Genomic DNA, 14,076 nt, shown 5'->3' with positions numbered 1-14,076 from the left:
CAGAGCAGTGTGTTTGAAGCTGGAAATAATGTGATAAAATCTTAGTTAACAGGAGAGTAATTACTAGTTATTGATGACATATCTTGGAGCCAACACATTAACACCACATTTATGATTTTGTTCCTGTTGCTTCAAGGTTTCTTGAGAAATTGATTCAAATTGTTGTTATCAACAATGCTTTCAGCTCCATGCATCCACTGTGAAGCAGTCCGCTGGTGTTATTGTTATTCTGAGTTATTTGAGCCCAGTATAATGTGTAGCATACTATGAGTCAGGAGTACGAGATTAAATTGTAGGACTGACATAAAAATCCAGACATTTAACTTTTCTTTTGAAAGGTTTTATTCATTTCATATAATACTGACACATGTACTCAATAGCGGTTAACAGGCGTTTAAAAACACAGATATTAAAACCATTAGAGCGTCAATTTATTTTTAGCCCCGTTGATTCCATGGACCATTTTTTACACGTTTACATGTTTCAATATACCATAACATCTACTTGGTATTAGTCTAACCTCACCCCTGAAAGGATTTTGTCCTTGTCAAAGAAAAACAAAAGAAAAAAAGAAGACTGACAAACTGTCTCCCCATTTTTAAAAAATGGCATGTGGTAAGCCACAAACTTTTCAAGGTAAAACATTTTCATGGAGGTGAAATCTGAAAAAAAGAAAAAGGTCTCAGATCTGAGAAAACATTTTGACAGCATCAGGTGTGTCATATGTGGCACAGTTAAATTTAAACGTGTCATCCAGACTACATGAGACAGTCATTCTGGATCCACTCCTTCTTTTTGTTTTTTTCTTTTTCATAGTAACATTTGTAATGAGGGATAGTTGCCTAAAATCCAGATCCCCTTTATTCCCAGTATGGAACACAACTAAGCCATAGAAGAGAGATGAAGAATACAGATTGTTGTAAAGTAGTTCTTTTGAAGTTGTTGTTTGTAGTAGCAGTAAAGGATTGTGGGTGATGCAGTCCTCTGTGGTAAAGAACCAAGGATACTCAGTTGTGTTTAAGGTGATGGAAGACAGTGTCAGAGTCCTTTCTCTTCGGCCACCGTATCCTCAGAATAATGAAACAATTACTGGTTCCTAGTACAAGTCCATCTGAGTGTGTTTCCTCACCACTGGAACAGTAGGTCCATTGTGCTGTGTAAGTAACTCCGCTATGTTTTCCTGCTCCTCTTGAAACAGGACTATCGGGTCACCTGTAACAGGAAGAAAAGAAGCAGGTCACTGAATAAAGTAAAAAAGGTCACAGACACAGAATGGCTAGAATAAATGTTGCAATTACACGTTCCTGCACACCAAGGATATGTTGAAACTTTAAGCACCAAAAGAACTTGGTTAGGGTTAGGAAAAAGATCATGTTCTGGTTTAAAAGACCCTTAGAAAATTCAGTTTCGCCAGTTAAAGTGAAGCGAATGTTGGCCTTGAAGAAGTCACAAAGTTATCTCGCCAAGTTGTCACAAAACCCAGCACGGAGCCAGCTCTGGTAGAACACGTCAACAACATGAAGTTTTTAAATGATGCAGCGCCACGCAGCACAGTCCGCTACTCCAAATTAATGGGAAGTGATTGTTGTTGGTGGAGCACCGACAACGTGGCGAGCATGGTCTCTGCCTCTCCTGGCAAGAGACTAAACAAGACACAGCTTGAATCATGGCAGTCAGCCCACAATGCCTCACTCTCGATGGCTGGCCCGCTGCCATGTCATTTCGTCTATTTGTCGAGACGGCTGCTCTAATCACATGGTCTCTTTATCTCGCCCATCCATCTTTCCATTTTCTCTGCTCGTGCACTCCTTTTTTTATGGTTTATTTCAAGCCATTAGGAGACATTTTCAAATAGCCAGCAACCAAACAGAAACAAAATGCTGCATAACAGCTAGTGCTTGGGCATGTAATAGACAAGACTCTCCAAGACTATTCTTCTGTCCTTTATCTTGCATGCCTTTCTCTCTCATTGTGTTCCCAGTGGCTTCACCTCTCAGCCCCAACACATGCTGTCCCTGCTGCATTTCCTCTTGAGGGAGTCAGTCTTTTGTCAGACCCAGGTGCCAGCTAACAAAGTGTGAAGGCCAGCCATCACTGAGAGAGCTCAAAGGAGTGTTTCCTCCAAGCTGGCGGCTGAAACTGTTCTACTGTATCTGCTCTCGATGGCTCCAGGCCACCCTTCCTGGGCCCGTTCCCATTGCCTTCAGGCATCTACTCCTGTGCCTGATCAAAGAGTCTGCAGGCGTTTGTTGTCATGCCAGTTCACTACACACACTCACTGCTGCATCTCTGTGCCTGCTATGCTCTAAGGTGCTTCAAAGTCCCTTTAGGTGTTCATCCCCCTATCTGTTTAAATATGCCTGTAGGTGGCAGTTTCTGTGCCCAATTAGAAAGCGGCTTTAGGTAGTTAGATCTCACTTCACAAAGAACACAATCAGTGCTCAAGTGTCATCTCTTTGGGCCTTCATATGCCATGGAGTGCCACATTTCCATTGCACATTTCCACAAGCTTTTATTGTGTCTACACTAGTGGCTGGTCAGATGGACTCAAGGCAGATGTCTCCTTCACTCCTACATTATACACGGTCTTAATGATGAACAAGGATAAGTTATAGAAAAACATCATTTTGTTTGTTTGATCTTAATTAATGATTAACCAATACATGTTTTGGAAATTGCATTATGGCCAATTAGAATATCTAAATCACAAGAGCCGTGATTTTTTTTGCTAGAGGTTAAATGTGTTACAAGACAGCATTAAAACAAAATAAGGCGGTGCTGTAGAGATGCCTTGGCCTGCAAGTCTTGTTCTACAGATGTAAGAAACCATGTTTGTTTGGTATAGATCCCAACAAATCATTAAACCATGACGACTTTAATAGTTATATATATTTTTAGGGTCAAAATGAAATGTGTGAAGCAAAAATGACAATACCCACTAATAATGATTCATATCCTCATTGTAATATTTTACCATAGGCCTTAGTCCTAGTAATAATCACTGTATTCTAGGGGTGTGCCAAAATATCGATACTACGATATATCGCGATATTTCTTCTTGAGGTACGTTATCGATACACTGGTGCCAAATATCGATATTTAAAAATGTAAAAAAAACAAAAAAAAAAAAACATTTTTTTTTTTTGGCCCACCACCACCACCCCTCTTCGGAGGACAGCTTTATCTTTATTCAAACATAGGTATACAACAAAAAATATAATTTAAAAAAATGGTTTAAGTAGCTCTGAAACCCACACATATAGATATTTAATGATAGTTGTAGTCAGTGTGTGTGTTAAGAAGAGACACTGTGCAATACACTCTTTGTTTACTTGGCTGTCATTCATGTGAAATTGACTGACAATGTTTTGTAATTCCTATGAAATGGATTCAGTGCAGTCAATAAATTCTGAATTTCTTCAGCGACACAGATATCGTGATGTATCGTGGATGAAATTCCTTGCAATATATCGATTATCGCAGAATCGCTGTATCGTGATATTATCGTTATCGTGGGCAAAATATCGTGATAGTATCGTATCGCGAGGTACCTGGTGATACCCAGCCCTACTGTATTCCCCTCTCTGTGTGATACACTGTATTTTGGCTCCTGTCTCTTTACAGGCACCACTTCTGAATACCCAGTCTGCTCTGGTTGGTTGGCTCACACATGCCTGACCCAGCACCACTAACAACAACAGAGCAGCTGTGCTAAATCAATTCTTACTTGCCAAACTAGCTAATAGACATTAATTATGCAAATGTGTGACATGGTGACGTAGTGTGATGTCACAAAGTCACACAAATAAAGGCAGAATTCCGATGAGGCGTTTGGGGGGTTGTTTTCTGTGGGAGAGAGGAGCTTCTGGCACGGCAGACTATCAGCTTTTTAACTTTCAACATCTTTTACATGCTCAAGAGCTTATGTAAAATACTGAAGGGGAGGAATAAAAGAAAAAAGCAAAATAAGTCTCCTTTAAGCTTCATCAAATCACATTACATACCGTATGCCTCATTCACTGCTTGAAAAGTGTCCTCACAATATCTTGCCTAAAGCAGTTGATGTTGCTTACAGACTGCCTCATCTGCTTAGTGTTGGTGCAGGCTAGCTGTACAGGAAGTGAAACATAACTGCGCTGCTGACACCTTGTCATTTGTTTGTTATTGTGTGTATATGACTGCATGTGCATTGACGCAAATGTGCACACACACTCTTGCCTCGCAGTCTATGACAGCTCAGTGGCTTGGCAGCCCGGCCTTGTCTGTCTGCTCATCCATATGATATTATTTGGCATTGATCGAGCTGTCTTCTATCCCCTCCCTCTCTCCTCCCTCTGCCCTCCTCCTCTCCTCCCTTCCTCTGCTGCCAGCCAGGGATGGATGGAGGCAAGGATGGGGTGTGCCAAACACAAGCATAAGCTCCTTGTCAACTGACCATTTCCAGTATTCTTGTTTTCAAGTGTTTTCTTTACTCTTTCATCTACCTATCAGCTCTGCCATCAGCCTTTTCCTCTTCACTTTGCACTTGTTATCTTCTCTTTTTCATCCATCTCCTCCTGCCTCTTTCTTCCTTTTTCACTGCTCTCCTTGTCTCTCTCTCTTTCTCTCTCATCCTTTCTCTCCCTCACTCCATCGTCAATTTCAATTTACGAGCCGGTCTTAATGGGACTATAAGAGAACGTTCGATGCTATTGATCTGGATTCCTGCGCATCTTGACCTCGGCGTACCACACCAGAGGAGAAAAAAAAATCATGCTTTTCATCATCATCAGGCAAACACATCAGCAAACACGTGCACATATTGTACACACACGCACACAAATCATTGATCAAAGACGTGAATGCAAGAGACAGAAAATATTTGTGCACTTTTAAACTACGACAGAGTCAATGATAAAGCGGCGCCTGGCTGAAACCCGTTCGCTTTGATCTCGTTAAAGCAATTATAAATGTGCACTTTGGGGTTGATAAAAACTAAATGCATGAGATCAGATATATGAAGCAACTTCCGAACGGCACTCTCATATTCAGAAATTGCATCATCTTCATATCTGATCCACCCTCGTGTTTCTCTCTCTTCAATTACACCCGCTACACACTCCAAGACCAATCTGTCATTTTCAATTCCCCTTGTTTTTTTGTCTTTATCTCCCTATCATGCGAGTAGTGAATTTGGACGTTCCAGTTACACTCATGAGCAGCCTAACACAGCAGCCTAAGATTTGAGCTCAGCATACGACTATTTCAGGATGAGAGTAAGAGGAGGTGCTGTTGAGGGGGGGAAGAGTGTAACGTGAGGAGGCGAGATCCACTTTGTGAGGTGAGAGGTGAGCAGAGGCAAAAATAAGGAAGGAATTTTTAATCAGCCTGGCATACTGGAGACTGCCTCTGAGTGTTTTAGAGAAAGAGAGAATAGGAAAGAGAGAAGAGACCAAATGTCCTGAGCTTTTCTCATGCCCCCCACCCCCATTTTTTTTTTACTCGAGCAGATGCACTCTCCTTCCTCTGACCACGCCTTCAATCAATTATTTAGGCAGAAAACAAAGGTCTGCACCCAGCCATGAATAATGGAAGGTGAGAAGGCAGAGAGAAGGATGGAGGTTAGAAACTGAAGCAAACAGTGACAAGAGGTGAGTATCGCACAAATTCGCTCCGATGACAGACAGCTGAGACCCTGCTCAGGTCGAGCCATTGAAGAGGAGCTAACAGGTGCCAATGAGGGCCCAGCGGACACATAATAAGGTGCATCCACGCACATTCAGACAAATGGACAGCACATGAAAATCGAGGAATAACAAGGAAAAGAAGACCCACGCACAAACCGCACATACTGTATTATGGGTGAATCGGAGCATAAAAACTATCCGAGGACAATTACCAGTCTAGTGTATCCGCTGTGGTGAGTTGTTTTTGCATCGAGTCAGATGGCATGCCAGTCAGACGCAGGGAAGCAGGGCAAGTGGGAGTGAAGGGAATTGTGATGTTCTCTTTCCCTGTGAGTGTGTGCGTGTGTGTGTGTGTGTGTGTCTCTGTGTTATTTGCCTTGTTCATGTTGGCCTTGTTTTTCTTCAGAGACTGTTTGATGTTAGATCCAAGACGGGGGGGAGAGAGAGTAAAGAGATAGAAATTGGGTGAGAAAAAGAATGATATGGAAGGAGTAAAAGTAGAGGATGGAGACAAATAAGACAGAAACGAGTAAGAGCGGACAGGGACATAACACGATGGAGGTGGAAGTGGGTCACTCTGCAGTTGGTCTGACCGTGTGTGTGCATGCATGCAAGTTTGTGTGACAGAGGGAACCAGAGATAATTAAGCAAAACAAAAAAAAAAAATGTGTGTGCACACCAACCTTTGTTGTCTTGACTTTGTTGCCTGTGCTGCAGCTCCATCCTGTGAGGTCTGGAAGAACCTTGCACTCCTCACTGTCCATACATGGCTGCATCTGACACCACCACTTCTGGGCTACAATGGAGGCTGGAGGTTGAGAAAAGGGTGCAGCAGATATTTAATTTGTGAATATTGACACTGAGCTTCTGAACAAATTCCCAGAAAATCAGCAAAAGAAAACATGAATTGATGTTGCCATCCACTACGTTATGTGAATAATAGGAGTTGGGCGTATGAGTAAGCTAGTAGGACGTTCCCCAGTTAGGTGTAACACCATTGCAGAAGAAGAGGTGATGATGTAAGATGATGTAATTAAAACAAGCCATGTGGAAAACATGGATGGATGGAAATAAAACATTTCTGTCTGTTTAAAGTATTAATCGGCTCACACAGATCCCATACTTTTCATCTTGAGTGTAGTGGAAGCTCTATATCATGATTCAATAAATCTATCACTGCACCAATGCAGCCAAGTGTAAAAACCTTTTTTTTGTGATTATATGCAGAGTGAAAATATGCATAAAAACAGGTTGATGCAAATGCACTTACTGATAGAGTGATAAGATATGAATGTAAATTGATCCACAGTGTGATTTTAAAGATTCTATCCTGACACAAAATATAAATAATTTTTAACTTTGACAACACACACACACACACAGCAGAAATGTGCAGACAATTGTGAGCTTTAAGTCAAGTCCATCCATATCAAAACATGTCGTACATCTGTTTCCAGTCTCACTCTATTCAATATTCATGTGACTAAAAGATCACCGTGGATCTTGTTGTTTTACTTCAGCGTGGACTTGTTAAGATGTGCTACCGAAACTCATCATCGTGAATGAAGTACATCCATCCAGCAAATACTTTAGTCCTTGCTGTCGACTACTAAAGCTTTGTTGCCTGTTTCCCAAATGCTACCTTTTAAACACTGCTGCAGGTGGCTTAACCGGACCGATGACTATGTTTCTTTTTGTCAAGTTTGTCCGACATAGCCGCTGATGCCAGACACAACAGGACACCCCTACAGGGCCTGTGTCCAGAGCAAAGTCCGATCCACAGTTGGGTGGGGCCTCCATGGACTGGACTTGTTCCTGCACATCCCATGGGTGCTTAATCAGATTAGGATCTGGGCTAGGACCCAGGGTTTCCCAGCAGAACATAAGAATGATAAAGTTATTCCTTCCATTTGTCAGTGGTTTAAATGTGTTTTGGCTGATCAGTGTAAATGATGAGAAATATAAGAAATACAGGTTAGAACCATCTTCGCTCTTATATTATTGATAACCCTAACTAACTTCAGTGGTTCTCCTTAACACATCCATTCTTTAACTAAACTTCTCAAAAATAATCTTGTGGTTTGAGACTGAATGTAATCCAACGTGTTCCACAAAAATGTGCTTTTTACTAGTCTCTTCTGTTTAGTCTAAAATGCCACGTTATAACTTAAATACATTTAATACAGTGGTAAAAAAAAAAAAAAAGACCGGGTAACATTACCTTATGATGTAAACATTGTTACACATCAGTTTCAAGATAGTTATTACGATATTGTCCATATGTCCCACCACCTATAATGGAATGATTTTTATACTATTTTGATAATCTTTCAGCACTAAAGAAAAATGTATTATGTTATTACTGTATACACAGGGTTGCCGGGGGCATTAGAGTCTTGAGAATGTAATCAGCACATTGTAGGGGATCATTTACAGAGGTGCAATACAAGGACAAAAGTGAAGACATGCACAAGAAAGCTGAGATATGTTGTGATCTTTTTGGGTTTAGAGTAGATTTGTAACAACCCGTCGAATCAGATTAAAATGAATTGATGAAGTGCCTTCAGCAAACACAAAAGATTAAAAGGCCTGAAAAGACCAGACCGACAAGAACAAAAAGATTGTTAAATATCATCACAAAGAAAAAAAAAAAAGAAGACTCACCACAGTAAAAGCTGTCTGACTGAGTGCGTGGATATGTGAATACCTTTTCTTTATCTGTCGAGGTATTCGAGTAAATGTCGCTCCAACTTAGTTAGTACATACATACATACATACTCAAAAAAACCAGCCTGTATGATGACACAATCTAAGAAAGACATTTCTGTCTCAAAGGATTCATCAGATGTTGCACATGGTAGCCATTTTGGAAATCCCAGCGTGCAAAGCTTAGGCAGGCTTTCATCAAGTCATCATAATGTGGTCTGTCAGAAATTGTGTCTGCTCAATATTGATGTATAATTGCCAGTAATTTTTCAACTGGAGAGTGCCATGAGAGCCATATTTTTTAAAGAAATTAAAAACATAACACATGCTGAATAAACATATAATACACAAACAAAGGATAGCATGTTGTCAAATTTATTGTTAATCTTTGATTACCAATGGTGCTCACAGATATAAACAACGTGGATTAAGTAATTTAACTATGAATTTTAGAAATGTAGATAGAGTCGTACAGCCCTATTTGCTAATTATATTGTACAGTAAGTACCCAGGGATTTAGGTTTTTAACGGGAACACCAAAGGAAGAAACAACAGAGCTGCCGAGAACAGTCTGTGATTTGTGAGTGAGCGAGCGAGTGAATTGCCACTCTTCATCGCTGCAGGGGGTGCAGTATACTGATTTTTGTAGACACAGGAATAGTAACCATGGGGGGGGTTTGCAGGTGTATATGTACATCTTCTAGTGTAGAATTGTCAGCGCTGGTAAAAAAAAAACTTATTTTGGTTAAAAAGGCCAGATAAACATTTGAGTTTACATGATCAACCTTTTATTCATTGTCAACAAAGCAGCTCCAGAAAGATAACACTTTCTGAGGGTTATAATATTTGCTATAAAGATTCATATAGCAAATAGTCCTTTTTTGTTCTCATAACATTGACTGAAGTACTCAATTTAAGCACAGGAGCACCTGAATTCCTCTTCATGAGCATTTTCCCTGTTGTGCCTCTCAGTTAAGAAGCCATTATGTGACATCAGAATATGTTATATTCCATTTTTATGTGTATCATCTGAATTATTTGCTTGGTTGTGATGCACAGATTGCTTTTACTGTTCAGAATAGTTCAGATTCCAGCTTTTTCCATTTTTACGGATTATTATTTGGGTAATAACCGTAGAAGACATTTCATTATTTCTGAATTGCTTTTGCATACAATGTAACCTTGTGCCATCTATCATAGTAGTTCATCTGAATTAGTCAGCAAAATACAACTGACCAAAGATTGTGTTTATAACTGATAACGCTCCTTAAGTTACCAGCAGGAAAGAATGTTGGACAAAAACATAGTTTGTCTGATTGTGTTTCATGCTCTTCTATTCAGTGACTACAAGGATACCCAACGTATTTTGGCCACCAGCACAGAAGCGTACTGCCAAGAGACTCTTGACATCTCTGTTTTCGCTGTCCAAAGTTAACTTCAGTCTTACATCAATTTTCACATCAGAAGCAGCACACACCAGAGCACAAGTTTAAAATGGGTAGATGTATACAGTATAATGTAATGTAATATACTCATATAGGAACTCTGAGTCAGGAACGTCCAGAGTATCAATTTTATTTCAGTCAGAGCCACTTATGATACCGAAATCTGCCATTTATAGGAAATGGTACTGTTAGATTTGGCAGAAAAAGACTCTGCTCTTTGAACAAGCTCTCAGAGTCTTAAGCAGCATCTATCTCATACTGGAACAAGACAGCCCCCTGCCCCCTAACAGACTACATCCATCCATCCATCCATCTATCCTCAGCTTATCCAGGGTCAGGTTTGGGTAAGCAGCAGGCTAAGCAGGGTACTTCAAACCTCCCTCTCTCTAGCAACATTTTCCAGCTCTATCTGGACCCCGGAGTCTCCTTCCAGTTGGTTGTGCTGGGAAAACCTCCAAAGGAAAGCATGCAGGAAGAATCTTATTCAGATACCTGAATCAACGTAGATGGCTACTTTCACAACAAAGGAGCTAGGCTCTACTTCGAGCTTCCGTCGGATGTATGAGCGCCTCACCCTATTTCTAAAAAAGAGCCCAGCCACCCTATGGAGGACACTCATTTTGGATGCTTGTATTTTCAATCTAATTCTTTTGTCACTGCCCAGAGCCTGTGACGATAGATGAGCATTGGAACGGGAATTTACTTGATAAACAAAGCTTTGCCTTCCTGCTCAGCTCTCGACTCTACCTTGATAGTCTAGAGCAATGCTCACATAACTACCAACGCTGCACCAAACCGCCTGCCCATCTTACGCTTATTTTCCTTTCAGCAGTGAACAAGACCCTGAGATACTCCAGACCAATCAGGTCCTATTGATAACTTAACTGTCAGCGTCCACATACCAAATAAGAATTACGGTACATGGTACCATTGCGATATTTCATGGTCAGTTTTAAGATACGCAACGGTTCATCTTTACACCCCTGGTAGACAACAGTCAGCTAAAGCGGGCACAACAGAAATATTACACCCCATTAATATGACCAGGAAACCTATGATCAGCATAAAACCATTAAAACACAAACAGTGGTACATACCATCAACACAGGAGGGCATGGCCCGGGTGGTGCCAGCAACCTGTCCAGGGAAGCAGGAACATTTGACAGTCTGAGATCTCTCCTCAATCTTGTTCTTGTTGCAGCAGCGATGGGCAGCGATCACCTCACACGTCCCTGCCTTTACATGCACTGTGAAACACATATAAAGAGAGACACACAGTGTTCAAATACAAGGATCTCAGAATCGGTGTTGTGTTTAATCCAACATGTGATTTATTGTCATAAATTGCAAAGTAAACGAGTAGCATAATGTTGCTATCACATTAGAGTTTATATACGTCTCTTGTTTCAAATAGATACACTGTTGAAAAAATAACTGAAACGATCAAAACTTTGTTTGTGGGATTATGAATTAGGATGTATTCTACCCGTGTTTGATTCAGAAAAACTGCAACAGATGAGTAGAGATGAGTATACAGCTATACAGGCTATTATTATTGAACCTACAGAAATAATAACATTTAATTGACTGTCAAGGACAAAATAACCACTCATGGAGTTAAATAAAAAGGGCAATTCAGTGTGAACGTGAGTCTATTATCAGATAGCCGTGAGCCATAAAAGAGCCGTTTATAATCAGAACTACACTACCGAAGTAAGCCTCTTATGAATTCTCACTCTCTATTTATGCACTGATGTGTGCACAAACAAAACCAAGCACACATGTAAAAATACATATTTGGCTTGCATAAACATAGCAAATCTGGAAGTCCCAGTATTACTGCATGGATGCTGAGCCACAGCTGCTCCTTCACTAAGAGGATCTGTATAGAGAATGCATGTTAACTCTCTTGTAGCCATTCTGTAATACGCAAGGGATAAAAAGGAAACTAAACAACTAGTGTTTCTACCGGAATATACTGATTTAAGCGTATGGGCTACATCCCACGTTAGTATTAGCTGCAGTACTTATGATGGGTGGGTTCGGGAGCCCATTCACTTCTTCTGTAGCTACCACTTTGTGTGCTCATCTACATACACACGCTTCAATCAGACAGCCGTGTGGTTAATTAACAACAAGTCCACCCCAAGCACAGAAGTCCCTTGAGTCAGCCAGGAGAGAGGGAACAAAGAAATCACTCTACATTTGAAGATTTGTGATGCCAAAACATGGTCCTTTCATATCAGCCTTTCATCAAATACATTAAAATGTCAAGGACAAACAATAAGTCCCTGTCAGGAGCACCGTGTGCAAGAACACAGCACGTGTGTTCATTTGTGACTGCGGACATGCTGCACCTATACATGCTGTTTATGTCTTCAGATATGTGAGCGTACATGTTCATGGATGTGAAGAAATACGGTTGTGAAAGTCAAAGTTTGCATGTTTTGCCATTCTCACACAGTTGTTAGAAGTTGCTGCCATTTCCATTACAAAAGAGTTCGCCCACAATACAACAAAGGGTGCACACTGCGTGGCACTGAAAACTAAAGCAGCAAACAATGACAGACTCTGCTCTGTCTAAAGAGTATTTAAAAGTGAGGCAAGCTAAACTGAAAGAGCGGGTATGAATATGTTTAACGGACTAACAGAGATTTGAAAAGTTCTTAATTTGCTCCGTTAATGAGAAAAAAGACAAAGCAGCAATCCTGCAAAGCCCAGTCCAATTAATATCTCAGTGAAAAGCTCATTGTAATATCACACCCGCTGTGTGTCTCTCTCTCATCCTTTCATTCCAGTTTCCCTTTCTTGCTTCACTAGCAGTGCGGCCTAAGGATGGTTGATTGATCAGTCCATCTGTCTGTCCATCAATCTGACACTTTGGTCCACAGAAAGTTATCTCAGCAAACACTGTACAGATTGACACAGATATTTGTGTTAGTGTTTGATGATATCCCGACTTTTGGTTTATCATCACATTCAGACAGTCAGAAAGTCCTATTTGTATGCAAGAAATATCCACATGTAAAATTGTTTGTTTCAACAGTCACAATACTGTTTCTTAGCTATGGTGTTGAATAATGGCCTGAATATTTTTGGCAGAATATTAAGATGTCACTGTGAAATTGACCTTTGACCTTGTGAATATAAAATGCCATAATTTCAGCATTTCTTCATATCAGACATCTGTGTAAAATGTTCATACTGTATCATATGAATTGCTGAATAATGGCCCAAAATGTTTTTTATAAGGCCATGCTGACCTGGACCTTTGACCACTCAAATCTAATTCATTCTTGAGTCCAAGTGGACCCTTGGGTCAAATTGGAAGACATTTTCTCAGTGGGTTCTTGAGATATCGCATTCACATGAATAGGACGGATGGATGAACAAACCTGATAACGCAATGGCCCCATAGTCCTTGGCAAACAAAATAGGTTATTTTAAGCCTTTTTTTAAATAAACAATCAAACAGTTGTGTCATTGAACACAAACCAAATAGTTTCTACCCACAATATCACTCAGTAGAGTAGGATCCATGCTTTATTCCCTGAGAAATTACAGAAAATGTTGCAAAACACAAATGTTAAAGAAAAGAAGAAAAAAAATACAAAATCCATCCTTTTATCCAGATTCACACCAAAAGTTAATGGGGTCTATTTGAGGCCAAGATCCATCCTCCATCCAAGTTTTGTGGTTATCCATTCTGCAGTTTTTCTCTAATTCTGCTCAAGAACCAACCAACAAACAAATTGACGAGCATGAATAACCTCCTCGATGGAGCTATTAATGCTAATATCTGGAGGCTTGGATTGGAAATTTGACTGTAGATCTGCAAACGTACCAGCATAAAGATGTGGTGAAGTTGACTACATGTATACTTCCCTAGAAGATGAACCATTATGATTTTGGTGATATCTTGAGTAGGTCACAAAGACAGCAAAACACCCCAAATCAACACTGTGTCATTTGTTCCATCAAACACATCCACACCTAGGACTGAAACAAATGTTACAGCCTCAAGTGATTGCTGGTGGGCTTTAGACTTTTAGTCGCGTTTGATACTTACACCTCTCATTTTGCCTCTTGCCCCCTCTCTCTGTGCCACTCTAATTGGCTTGTTGTTTTTTTTCTTACAGGCTTGACGAGCCTGTTGGCTGATACACAGCTCAGGAAAATCAACACGCACGGAGCAAACAGCCTAACCCAACCCCCAACAGACACACACACACACACACACACACACACACACACACAGA

At 40.4% G+C, this 14,076-nt stretch overlaps 1 protein-coding gene across 1 annotated transcript in view; it reads right to left on the bottom strand.

Annotated features, from left to right (window-relative positions):
* Positions 1-324: 324 nt before the first annotated feature.
* Positions 325-14,076, bottom strand: part of LOC115585755 (chemokine-like protein TAFA-2) — a 92,629-nt gene continuing 78,877 nt past the window's right edge. Inside the window, exons 3-5 of the mRNA XM_030424375.1 lie at positions 10,915-11,064; positions 6,350-6,474; positions 325-1,212 (exon numbers count right to left, since the gene is read on the bottom strand). Coding sequence (XP_030280235.1) covers positions 1,201-1,212; positions 6,350-6,474; positions 10,915-11,064 — 287 coding nt within the window. The 3' untranslated portion in view covers positions 325-1,200. The remainder of the gene's footprint in view (positions 1,213-6,349; positions 6,475-10,914; positions 11,065-14,076) is intronic.

This window comes from Sparus aurata, chromosome 7 (genome assembly GCF_900880675.1).
Source record: "Sparus aurata chromosome 7, fSpaAur1.1, whole genome shotgun sequence".
In the NCBI taxonomy this organism is placed as follows: domain Eukaryota; kingdom Metazoa; phylum Chordata; class Actinopteri; order Spariformes; family Sparidae; genus Sparus; species Sparus aurata.
Note: the sequence above shows the minus strand (reverse complement) of the source record. Positions and strands in the feature narration are given on the sequence as shown.